Source organism: Phaethon aethereus, assembly GCF_964289735.1.
Source record: "Phaethon aethereus genome assembly, chromosome: 8".
NCBI lineage: Eukaryota > Metazoa > Chordata > Aves > Phaethontiformes > Phaethontidae > Phaethon > Phaethon aethereus.
In genome coordinates this window covers 26,840,794-26,854,134 of record NC_138584.1, presented here as the reverse complement: position 1 = coordinate 26,854,134, position 13,341 = coordinate 26,840,794, and the positions used below count along the sequence as shown (strand labels likewise).

Here is a 13,341-nt window from a genome sequence, read left to right as displayed (position 1 = left end):
TGAAAGGAGAAGCGTCATCCTCTCTGGCTATTCCTTGTAGTACAGCAATCTTTAGTAGTTTCCCAAGTGGAACAGTGTCTGCTTAGTCCTTCCTGGGTCCATAAAAGAGTTTCTTTTTATCACTTATAAAGCTCTGCTGGGAATCTTTTCCCCGGTGCAGGCAACTTTGGAAATGATACACTTGTGGTGCAGTCTCCTTGCTGGCCCTGGAAGGGTTTTGGACAACCACGTGTCCAGTTGTCATGGAGGGGAAGAGAGTATTGCTGCTCCAGGGTGGAGCATCAATAACGTAATGCTCTAGATTCTTTTTCCCTGGAAGACCCTTATAGCCCTAAATAGAAAACTGGAGAATGAAGGCATTTTCCATTTCTATTTTTTTCCCCTCTTTGCTAGTGCTGTATGAGGCACTGGTGTACAGCTGAAACTCCCCTTCAGGGCCATGGTGAAAAGACCATTTGTAAGTCAATAAGGGTAGCAGGAAACAGTCCAAGGATGCCTGAATTAATTCTACCAAAGTACTTGCCTGCTTAACTCTGGTTCATACATTGAGGATCTTTCTACTCTTGTCTCTATTTTTCCCCTCTTTGCAATCAAGCCACTTTTCTGGGTTGCAACCCTCTTGTCTTGCACATCAGGGAAGGTGACATCTGCATATTTCTGTTCAGTTCTGAGGTTTAAATCTCAGCTGTATTTAACATCAGTTAATTCTGTAAAAGTTGAGGGCCATAATCCAGCAAATGTTTTTAGAGCTGTCTGGAGGACTCACACTCATGGGGAGGACAGACTTTGAATAATAATGACCAAACACATCATCTTCTGAAGCAACATCTTTAGAATGATTCTGATAAATCCCAAGTAAGTCATTAATAAAGTGAGATCATCTGATCCCCACAGTGTTTCTCCAGGAACCCTTTTGTTTCTTCCCAGGAGGAAAAGAGAGCAACATCTAGGGAGTATTGATAGGCTCATTTTGATGCAAAGAGAACTTCAAGCTCCTTACAGCATATTAGGAAAATTAAAGAAAACAAAGCCAACCAATAAAGCCACCTTCTCAGTCTGTGCTGTGCACTGAATTTTATGAACCCTTCGGGCAATCCTGCAGCAGCTGTATACTCCTGCTGACACATCCTCTCTTTGACAGCCTGACACATCCTTTCAAGTCAATTCCACAGGTCTTTGCTGTTGTGTCAGTCCTACTGAAGAACTGTATGACTGCCCTCTGGGTCTGGGGGAGATTAGTTTGTACCTAAGCAAGCTACATCAGCCATCAGGGTGATAAAGTGGCTGAGATATGTGCTCATCACTGCAGAGATCAGGAGGCAGTCTGCTCTCCTCTGTTCAGTTTTGTGCTTTTTACCAGACAAATCTAGCCTTGGCCTCGTTCTACTCCCCAACATTGGTCTAATTTTTTGAAGCTAGTGGGGATCTCATTGCTGTAAGGAATAGGAAGACCAGATACCATGAAATAATGGGAGAGATTAACCTGATGTACCACCTGGACTCACAGTGAGTACCAGGTGCTGCTGGAGAGAGCGTACGAGTCCCATGTGTTCAGAGCTGCAATGGGATGATGTAGATGGTGTCACTATCACCCTAGTGCTCTGATCAAGTGTTCAAGCAGCCTGCTGCTGCCATGAACCCCCAAGTTTGAAGCTGTTGAGAATCTAGGTTTTTTTGTTGTTCTATGTCTTTTTCTAAAGTCTGAAAAGACCCACAATCCAAATCAATGGCATCAAAATGAGTCCTTAGGCTATACACTGCTGGTTCCAACAAATGAGAGGAATGCTCAAACTGCTGGGTTCCTTGAAATCTCCAGCTATTAAGCTGCCAAAGCATCAGAACAAATCTTAAGCTTAGCAAATCATGCTAGAAGATTGTTTTATCAGAACTACATTACATAAATATGACCTAAGTAGTCTTTTGTAATGAGACAATTCTTGTGGTCTCATCTCATCATCCACTAAGGTCTGTTTAGTAATGTTATTTTTTCATGCAGGACCAGGTGCTGACTAGAGTAAAATATCTGGAGAACTTTCAAGTAGGAGCTAGACTTGCCCTCACAAAAAGCATAATTGTCTCTTTTTTGGTTGACAATTTTAACAGTCAAAATTTAAATACTACATTTTGCCCCCCCTAGGTGATCCTGTGAGGTGCTGAGCACCATCTATGAGTTGTGGAACAGTTTCAATGCTCCTGGATTTTCTTTGGAAGAAAGGATGACAGCAGAGCTGAGGGTACTCAAGCTTGCATTTCTGAAGTGACTAGCAATACTGGTTGTCTCTGTTACTAAAATGCTTTCCATTTTGACCTCTACAGGGCTGTTTTTTAGAAAGTGCTTATCTTTGGAGCAGAGGGGTGAGGGAATAGACTGTCAGTGGCACAGATCTCCTCTAGTGGCAGCTGGGTAAGAACAGAAAAGTTTCAGAACTTGCTCAACAGCTAGCAAACCCTTTTTGTTGCCACTTGCCACATTTCCAAGTGCAGTCAGCACCAATGAGCTTCATGAGTTTGTTTAAAAAAACCATCTGCTGGTTTTGGCCCCAAAGATGCTAGCTTTGTTGCACTGCAAATTTGGCCATTGCAATCTCAAGTTGAATATATTAAAATAGCAGGGTCTGGTAGCAACCTGCCAAAAATCAGCAGTGCTAGAGACTAAGATCAGGCATTCTGGCTCCTGATCCCACATCCTAGTCACTGGGAATGCCAAATTTAATTATGTTTTATTGGCAATGTATATCTATATCTTTTCAGTACTGAATCAGGATGTTATGCTCCAGCCCAGCACCAGCAGTCACATATCCTCCAAAGCAGATGTGAATCTTTTTATGAGGAAAGAGCCACAACTCATAAAAATACATAGGAAATTCCAAACACTCATCACTTACCAACTTTTTGCACTGAATTTGTTCTACTTCTAGACTGTTGATTTGTGGCTGACTCTATTCCAGTCATATCCTTTTCTCTACATTTTCTCCCTGCTTGAAACACATCTGGAGCACCATGGTCTGCAACTGTTTGGAGTTTTGAGGCAATGTTTGCATGGTCTAAATATAGACATCCAGCAAAAAGAGTGGCATAATCAGTGCAGATGAAAGGCAGATCGTGTAAGTGTACCTCCTTTGTGTGAAAACAAGGAATATAAGTGTAAAGAAACACATTCACAGGGTGTTTTCCATCCCAGCCTGTCCCATCCGTTCTTCATCAGCAGACACATTGAAATGGGCAAGGAGATTTGCCTAGTGGCATCGTATGGTCCATCTTATTATCCAGTAGTCCCAGAATGTTTTATTATGGCAAGGTATTCCTGAATCCTACTTGAATTTCTATATTAATGTTATTTGGGTGTGTAACGGCAGAAGCGTCTCCTGTACCCATACAAGAGTGCGAGAAGGATTTTTAAAACTTTATTGGGTGTTCTGGAAAGCAGTTGCAATGTTTGGGTACCAGAGTGGCCAGAGTGTTATTTAATTATAGAGCTGTGATGCAGTAAGACAACTGCTACTCACTTTCTTTACAAACTATGGTCTGTCTAAAGAGGCCTGTCGCACACTTGTCCTCCAGCAGAAACTTCAGTCCCCTCAAATCATTACATGCAAAAGAATATATGTGAGAAACCTGGAGGGATGGGATGGAGGTGAGGGGTAGGGATGCCTCGACTGAGGTCAGAGACTGACGGAGCAGTCTTTCTTGTGCTGGCAGAACACACCTGGAAGGTTCTTGACTGCTGTTCCCACCTCTTCCTTCCTTCACATGGATTTGTCTTTCAGCCACACTGAATGCCATATTAATTATTTGTGGAACCCTATGCTAACTTGAGGAGAGAGGGAGGGAGAGGTCAGGAACAATAACTTTTTAAGCGTTCTTTAGATCAATTACTGTCTGTGCTTACCATGCACATTAAAACTTGAGTTAAAATCCATAGTGCCTTGCTCTGCCATTTTAAGTATTTGTTGCTAGTCATTACCAATTCCTTTGCATGCAGCCCCTACAGCAGAAGCACAGTTTTCTCTGGAGCTGACATTAGCACTGTTTCACTGGGCTGGCAAAATGCAGTGAGTTTGTGCATTCCCTGGGAGACTGGATGTTTTCCATTTATTTCACTGCTCTGGAAACAGACCTAGCTGTAATGGCCTAACATATCTTAAAACAGGCAAATTAGTAATTCAAGTCAGTGAGCATATTTTCATTTTAAAAGAGTAACAAATTAAATAAACTCCATGCATTTTGCATTTGAGACCTCAGTGTTTCATCTGCTGTAATCTAATTCACCCATTCATTTCCTGCACATTCATTTTATCCCATTATTTGAGATTTCCCTTGCTTTTAATCCTGCGTTTTGAAGACACATAGAGTTACAGCAGAGAATAGATGAGAGAGTAAACAGTAAATAAAAGAACAAATATGCCATAATATAGCTTGATGTGCTCCTAATCAATCTACTTACCACAGCTGAATCCTTAAAGTTAGGTGTGCAACTTTTCTGTCTCAAGTTGATTAAAAGTTATTTAAAAATAGGTGAGATGGGGCCATGTGTCCAATCCACCAGGGACTTAACTGTTGCTTGGGGTTTTTTTGTGGTGGTTTTGTTCTGTTTTGTTTTTTTACAATAGTGGTGATGGTTGCAGAGAAAAAAAAACAACTGAATGATCACAGGACCTAAAAACTTTTTGGGGTGCTTTTAACCAATCATTCTCAAGTAACGAGATCTTACTTAGCATGGAATTATTTGCTTGTCTAGGTGGGGACACTTTAGATGAACCATAACCAGGAATGTATCTGGTTCACCTACTGCATCCTTCCTAATGCTGTCTTGCCTGCCTTGGCTGGATCCTATGTGTTTTGTCATGTGTAATTGTGTTGTTTAGCTGTTGTCTCCCTTGAGAGCTTCCTGTTCATGGGAACCACTGGGAAAAATTGTTAACTTCTCTGCATTTTCTAAGAACTTGATTGTTTTTCGACATGTGGCACCCACAGACCTGTGCAGGCCCCCTCTGAGCCTGTCCTGGGAGAAGGTTAGATGAAATTTGAGCATCAGCACAGGGGAAACAGGACAAGTAGAGGCTGAGCTGAAAAGCGGGATCTGATGAATACTCACTAAGGTTTTGTGCGTGGTACTGCATCCCCCCCTGAGTGCAAGTAATTCCCTTGCACTTTTGTGCATACTGAGGATGATCAGGGAGGGAGTTAATGAAAAACAGCCAGTGTTCTGGATCTTCCCTTAAGTCTTGCTTAATTGCAGTAACTACTCAGAGAGGGGCATATGCATGCAGATATACATCAGGTTTGGCAACTGAAAATGACTGACTGATATACTTCAGGCAACTAATTTTCCTTCATTTAATACTGTAACCAGGTGTCTGTTTTAGTTTTGCAGTGCTCCTTTATCATCCGTATTATTTTCATAATTTTGATGAAATAAACTTTGTTTTTTGCCATGAGTTCCAAAGGAACCTTTGGAAAGACAAGGAAACCAAATAATAAAGCATTCCAAATCTATACATTCCTTCTGTATTGATGTTAGAATCAATGTGCACCCCCTTGTGCGCTCCCCCTGCCCCAGACATGTTTCTAAAAATAGTTTAAAAAAGAAAAAAAACAGTTGAGTTTGTCGTTCTGTTTTTACACATTAAGAAGAGGAGTAGCACTGTAAGAAGGTGCAGAGTCAGCATCTGCAATGTTCTTGTGCTTATGGATCACCCTATGCGATAATCTTTTGTAGGGATAATTTCAGTGACAGCATGATGTTAGATCATGTCAATAATCCTGCTGTGAGTCAGTTCTGCTCATTTATCACCATTCACATGCCTTTTTGTTTTTCCTTGCTGTTGTGTTGAATATTGGAAACACTTCAGACTAAGACATTATTGGATCATTTCTGTCTATTGACCTGTGCTGGGGGCTGCGCTGAAAGCACGGGTGTAAGTTCTGTAGAGACCATGCTGGTATGGCGTTGCTAAGTAGGGTTCAGTGTGAGTGTGACACCTTTCCCACCATGACAGGATGGAGAAGAGTGTCCACCTGTCTTTTCCATGTTTTGTTTTGTTGTTTTGTTTGTTGGGTTTTTTTTGTTCCTGAAACCCCACGAGAAAGGGCAAAGGCTGAACAGACAAGGGCCCCTTTGCCAAAAGAGAGTTCCTTCATAGACAAATGGTGACACAGCAGTGTCTTGCTGTTGGTTACTGCTTGTTCTGTACTCGTTCTGTGGAGACAGAATATTGTAGCTGCTTGGCCCTATCATCTGATTTTTTTGTTTTTCACCGTCACATCAAAATTCTCTCCAAAAATCCCAAATCCACATTTTTGCTTTCCTACTCTCCACAAAAGTGTAAGTGTAGTGTCTTTCACATTGGTTTCAATCTCCTTTAACAGAACATTTCAATAGTGTTACATAAGCATAAGCATTCAGGACTCTGCTGTATTTGTTTTCCCATGAATATATCCTATTGTTGTTAGATCTTAATTCTTACATTCTCTTTTATCTGCAGGCTGTGGTGAGCTGATTGCAGGATACCAGCAGCTATTCAGTATTAGGAAATGGGTCTGAAAATATAAATCACTTATTTCTTGGCATATACTAGACACAGTCCAGGGCATGTTTGCATTAGCAGTTGCCATATTGCATTAGGATCTGTGGTGATTAGATTTTCAGTAATAGGAGCAGGGCAAATGTATTATATAGTTATATAATTAAACATATTGTCAGGATGAGAGTGAAAGGATGCAGTAATGGAGGAACAGGGGGCAAGACAGGCTTTTCTTTGGAAGGAGCAAATGTGGAGAGGTCATGTTTGAGATGGCAGGAAGTTTAAATGAGAGTTTAAGGTGGTTGATTGAGGAAACACCCTCACAGAACAATGGAAATCATGTGAGCAGAGAAGGTTGCTTTGACATGTTATGGGAGAGGGAAGGATCAACTTGCTTATGAAGCACCAATAGATAATTTGAGCTGGATTAGGGCAGGTGGAGAGATGCTACAGGATCTGGTGTTGGAGGTGCAGAAAGCGAGAGAAATTTGAGAAAGTACATTTAGACTTGGGAAAGAGTAATGGCAGAGAAGTGAATCAGAGTAGAGATTTGGTTCTGATTTATCACAGTTTCATTGAAGCTGTGTTTACCAAGAAAGACTGGTAAAAAACTGCTAAAATTTTGGAGCCATTGTGACTGTGTGTCTAATGACTCACAGTTGTCAGCATTGTTTTCCTTTATCCTTGTTTTTGATTCTTTCCTTTCCCCCACAGCTATAAAAAACTCCTTGAAGTTAATGTAAAGACTTTGGTTGATTTTTAGTAAACTATGGATAAGCCTCTTCTTATGTCATGGCCGAATGTTGATTTCTGAGCTGTTCTGGTTCCAGGCAGCATCTATAATTGCATGTTGTTATTTGAAAAATAATGATTTTAATTACTTTCCAGAAAGGATGATATGAAAATAACATATATTGTTTTGCTGCTTTTAATTGAAGAACTTTTACACACTATAAAGCGCCTGAGTAGGCCCATTTCACCATGTTCTCCATTTTATTTTAAAGTCATTTGAAGAGCTAATACTTAGTTAGTTATTGGGCTATTTTCCTTCATCTCTAGCCACACAGATTCGTTTTTAAATAATATTTGTCTTATTTTTCATAGCTGATGTGACTGACTCAGATTGGATTATTTCATTTGACCCAAACGGGGGCTGCAGTTCGAAGATCCAACCAATCTGTGGGCAGCCCTTTTTTTCTTTAACAGCAGACTAATTGGCAGACCAATTAATCTGCTCATCTGTGAAGAGAAAATTTATAGCAATAAGTAGTTCTATTTCCAGAAGTCATTCTCTAAAGTAACATTACAGTGGCCTTGTTTACTTCATGCCCTGCAACACGATCCAGTGCTTCAACAGTAGCACAGGTCAATTAGTGGACAAATTAAGCAATTATTAGCCACTAACAAGGGTGACTGGCATCATTACCCTTCCTGTTTACCAGCAAACTGTTATTTTAATACAAAGATCAACAAATAAATTAGGGCATCTGTTGTATTGCCATGTCTGCCTTGAAGTAAATGATATTAAATGGGCTTTGGTTGCTGCCAAATTCTTAACCCTGGCCTAATGAGATACACTGATATGTCTCTTGCTGATTATAGAAGCTGTAAAATTTAGTTTGTATTGATTTATTAACAGGAGGACCAAATTCTCTGCAGTGGTATTTTTTTAATAGTCTGATAGCTGTCTTTTTACTTTAAATGTTATTGATCCTGAGACTATTGGGTTCCTCTGAAAGACAAAGCTATTTGCTGATTGTATTGAATATTTGGATGCTTACAATAATTTTAGGTTGAGGTTTGTATATGTAGATGTATGCTTTCATGTGATGGTTTTCTTATTTTTCTGGGAACTGTCTTTACTTCCAGGTGAGACTTCTGTGAGTCATTTTTAACTCGTTTTGTATTTTTATCATGGGGTAAGACTTCTTCAGATTTAATTAACTGTCTCCTAAATAAGAAAATACAGTAAATCTCTTTAAATTGGGTGAACCTGGCTGAAATACCCCCTAATATATTGTGGTACATTGGGAAATGCTGGGTCTCTTGCTAGCATGCTGCTGGGTGCCCAAGGTCAGCCTCTTGCCTTTAGTTTGGTGTGCCTGGTCCAACAGTGAACCATGCAGAGCAGAGGCTCACCCATTATGTGTTTATACACAGCAAGTTCTTGGTTAGGGAATAATAATTCCCTGCATGAAGCTGAAAACTGTAGCTTCTAGTTGCCAAGATGCCTTTGCCAAGCTCTGTGACTGAGGTTGCATCAATAACATGAGCAAACTGAGCAGGACCTGGGCAAGCCTCTTCCCTGGCACAGGTACAGCTAGACCGAAGCTTGAGAGTTTGGGCTCTTCTGTTACCTCCTGAATGAAAAGCAGTCGTGATATCCCTGAGGTGTTTACAGTCCTGCCTGCTGCAAGAAGAGCTGTCACAAGCACATGCTTGGTGCACTGCCAAATCTCATGGCAAAACTATTCCACCAAGGTCTTTGGTGAAGTGATGATTGTGTACACAATGCGATACTTATGCCGCTTTTATTGTGGTTGCTTTGACAGATCATACCTGCCCTAATATAAAGTATGTTCTGGACATACTGATTTCTGAATAGTTAACTCTTCCAAGTGTTTTAGAAAACACAAACTAATGTGATGTTTTGAGTCTAGTTGCAAGCTCTTTAAAACTAAAACCAGCATAGTGTTTTGAGAAGCCATAGACTATGTATGGGATTGTATCACTTTAAGTAGTTTTGAGCTCTCCAGGTGAGCATACTGTGGATTATGTTTTAGACACTGCCAGAAAACAGTTAGAGCAGCAGTTTAACGTAGCTAAGCCTTTCATGTTTGCATCCAGTTAGGAAACCTGGTTATTCAGGACCCAACTGTGTCCCTGTCATTTCTTCATGTTCTTGCTGTTGTATAATGAACAAAAGACACAACACCAGCCAAAAAGCAGATCAATGTTTGGTTTCCTTCATTGGGAGGAGGTAATTGCAGAAACATTTCCTGAGCAATATAATTATGTATATGCTAATTTGTCTCAGAAACTGAGCTTTAGTCTGTTCTCAAGTGGAAGACCTCGATACAGAAGGGGACTTTCTCTTCTTCAGGATTAGTCACTAATAGATGAAAAAATTGCTGATGTTTAGACTCAGTTATACCTTGGTCATCACAGACATATCAGAAGCCTCATTTTTGCCCATGTGCCTCAGCAAATTAGGATTCATTCCAGCAGAAGCGTAGGTTCAAGTTTGTTAGTATTTGAAATACAAAATGGGCCTTAGGAACTAGGCTAAATGAAGGAGCTGTACAGAATGTGAGATTTTGGTCCCATCTTTAATGTATGTTTCAGCCAAGCTATAAACAAGGATGTTTAACCTGGCATGTACCCGAGTTTTAGTTTCTTTTTAAAGATTTTGATTGCATCACAAAAAATCAGGTCTAAAGTCAGCTTTTTTGAAGTCAGCTAGTTAGCCCATGCCACCTCTTCTATGCTGAATTGTTGCTTGTTATATCTATTCCCTAGGGCTTTGCCCTGTCCAGTGCTAAATGTTTCTGATGACAGGATTCCACTCTTCCCCTGGAGAGACAATTCCACAGTCTAATAGAGCTCGCCATTAGTGAAATTTTACTCATGATCAGCCCTAATTTTTCTCTGCTTAATTTTATCCTGTTACTAGAGCTTAGCGATTGATTTATTCTGGGGAAATTCAGTAAATGGTTCCTGCTTCACAGGATGGACCTTACAATAAATAGCAAATTGTCATGACCTGTCTGTGGGTGTCCTGAGATTACACAGGAACTCAATTTATCTCAACATCCATTCCCTGGAAGCTGTTTCTGTCAGTACCAACTCAATGGAGGAGTAAGCAATGAATTTAAGTACCAGACTGCCTGCCTCCTGCCCCAGCACCAGCCTTGGAGCAAGAAGATGTTTAGTCACTCCCTCAGCACAATGCCCAGAGGCAGGAGCTCCTGTGGGTCTGGTGCTGTGACTCTGCCCGAAGGAAGGGCATTTAGGGTCTGGTTCCCCGGTCACTTGCTTTGGTTTCACATTAAAGGAACTTCACTGATGAGGTGCAGTTACTCCTGGTTTTTACGGGTGTATGTCCTGGTTTCAGCCAGGATAGAGCTGGTTTTCTTCACAGAAGGTAGCGTGAAGATATGTTTTGGATTTGGGATGAGAAACTGTTGATAATGTGCTGATGTTTTGAGTTGTTGCTAAGTAGTCAAGGACAGTCCAGCTTCTCATGCTGGCCTGCCAGCAAGAAGGCTGGGGGTGCACGGGGAGCTGGGAGGGGACACAGCCAGGACAGCTGGCCCAAACTGGCCAAAGAGATATTCCCTACCATACGATGTCAAGTCCAGTACATAAACTGGAGTTAGTGAGGGGGCAGGAATCACTGCTCGGGGACAGGCTCACCGGGTGGTGAGCAATTGCTGCATTGGGCATCACTTGTTCTTGTACATCCCTTTGTTGGTATTATTATTGTTGTTATCATTGTTGTTTCCTTCTCTCTTGCTGTCCTATTAAACTGTTTTTATCTCAACCCATGAGTTTTTTCCCAATTCTCTCCCCCATCCCACTGGGGGAGGGGGGAGTGAGCGAGCGGCTGCGTGGGGCTTAGTTGCCGGCTGGGGCTAAACCACGACAGTGTAGAGTAAGTGAAGAATCTGACCTTATAAATTCCGGTCTATCAATCCCACAGTTTCCCTGTGCCTGGTGCAGAGTTTATGTAATTCTCCCAATTTTAGTGAGGCATTTTATACCTCTTTATACATGCAGATGATCTGAACTCTGTGTTTATATGTCAAGGGTAGGTCTGGGCATATACAACAAATTTGAGGTGTCTCAGCTCACCAAATTACCACTCATGAGCTGAGCTGCAGTGTGTGCCCATGTATGCATGCTGGATATGTAAGGTGCTAGGCTTAAATTAGTAGGTTCTACTTCATTTCACCACTTAGGAGGAGAAATGTTTTGTTATTATGGCTCAGCTGATAAGCAGTAACTTTTCCCTCTGTGGAAGCTTGACTGTGTCTGATAATGTAGCCATATTGTATTTGCACTATGAGGATGGACTAAAGTATTTATCCTTAAAGTTTTTATTTCTGGAGTTTTTAGAAGGTGGCAAGTGCTATGCGATTGCAAGTGGTTTGTTCTGTTGGAAGCAGGAGCAGTGCCAGGAACCAAGAGGAATGATCACTCTAATCTTTTATATGTGAAATTTCAGATATCTGGAAATCATTAATGTCATAAAAACTCCTCTTCAAACTCTGCTTTCATTTTTCTCAGGTATAATTGATTTCCTTGTGAGCCAGCATCCTATTGCGAAAGTACTGAGAGACCACCTGGTCTTCAAGATTGCACCCATGCTCAATCCTGATGGAGTATACCTAGGAAATTACAGGTATGGTGTGGAGTATGAATCTGCATATTTTTATGTATATTTTATACATCCTGCACTGTTTTGCCACTGAATCTTACATGGCTTGTTTCAATTCATTCCTCATGTGGTCATATGCTTCCTGAAGTTCCCATTGAGGAAGGATCAATGGCAAGTTTGCTTGATTCAGGAGGTAGAGAGCAACTCTCCAAGACAGCAGGGTATCTAGCAAGCCTTCTCTAGGTGTGGGAGTTAGGCAGCTTAGAGTTAGACCTTAGATGTGTTTTATAAATGCATTCATTATGCTGCTCATCAGCCTCTATGTAAATGTGTCAGTCAATCACAGTTCCCTTCAACTATCCAGATCATCCATTAAAGTCACAGATTTCAGTCTATTATTGTACTGTAATAGATAGGGAAACATGGAATGGAATAATCATTCCACCCTATGCTAATTTTGCTTCATTTTAGTATTTGAATTACTACTTTACCACCTCCTCTATTGAGAATGTATTCAGATAATCTTTTGTTTTGCCTAAAATTGTTTGCTCTTAATGCATTTATTTACAAAATAAATGTGCTCCTGGAGGTGATAATGAAAAGCAGTTGATTAGTTGATGATTTGTTTGTGGGGGCAATTACATGTACCACATAGTTCTCTGGAGAAGCCCCTGAGAAATGTAATAATACTATATGTGGTTTTGCTTACAGCGCAAGACTAAATAACACAATACACTCTGTAGCCAGGCTACCTTGAGCTTTGATCTAATTAGGTATTGCATTGCTAAGCAGAATAAGACCGGGCTATTGCATGGATGAGGAGACCACTGAGGAAGAAGCTAGAAGCTGCTGAAACTGGTGCTGCTGGCTCTGTTCTTTGTTGTGATATGTGCTTCTTAGCCCTCCTGTGCTTTGCCACTTACTAAACTGAAAGAGCAGGGAATTGCGTGGGTGATTTCAACAGTGCTTATATACATGTTTTATAAGTGAAACTTCTGAGGACACACTGATACTCCCTCAACTCTTGGGAAATCCAAAACCAGGGAGCGATATTGCAGTAATGGTGTCTGACAGCACTAGGAATTTATCATAAAAGTTATGTCACCTTACAGGAATAAAGCCCTAAAATGGCTCTAGAATCCAGTACTACATTGCTTTACTCTGTTCCCAGTGCCCTGCACATAGGTAAACCCAGTTGTAATAAAGTAGCTGTCGTTTTCCATAATTTCCATAAATTCACTTGCTCTGTGGGTTTTTCTCCTGCACTATTGTTTATACTTTTTGAGACACTTGCAGCTTTACAGACATGCATATGGCTCATAACTTGAGAAGCCTTTTGGGAACGCAGGTATTATGAAAGGGCATGTGAATTCATTTGGAATTGCTGAGCCTGATGGTATACTATTGTTTTAGCCTTTCATGATATGCAGAATTTTC

The 13,341-nt window shown here is 40.8% G+C and overlaps 1 protein-coding gene across 1 annotated transcript in view; it reads left to right on the top strand.

Annotated features, from left to right (window-relative positions):
* Nucleotides 1–13,341, top strand: part of LOC309407560 (BEN domain-containing protein 5) — a gene marked incomplete at its 5' end in the record, with an annotated part of 952,618 nt that overhangs the window by 738,285 nt on the left and 200,992 nt on the right. Inside the window, one exon of the mRNA XM_082003109.1 lies at nt 11,814–11,928. Within this exon, the coding sequence (XP_081859235.1) occupies nt 11,814–11,928 (115 nt within the window). The remainder of the gene's footprint in view (nt 1–11,813; nt 11,929–13,341) is intronic.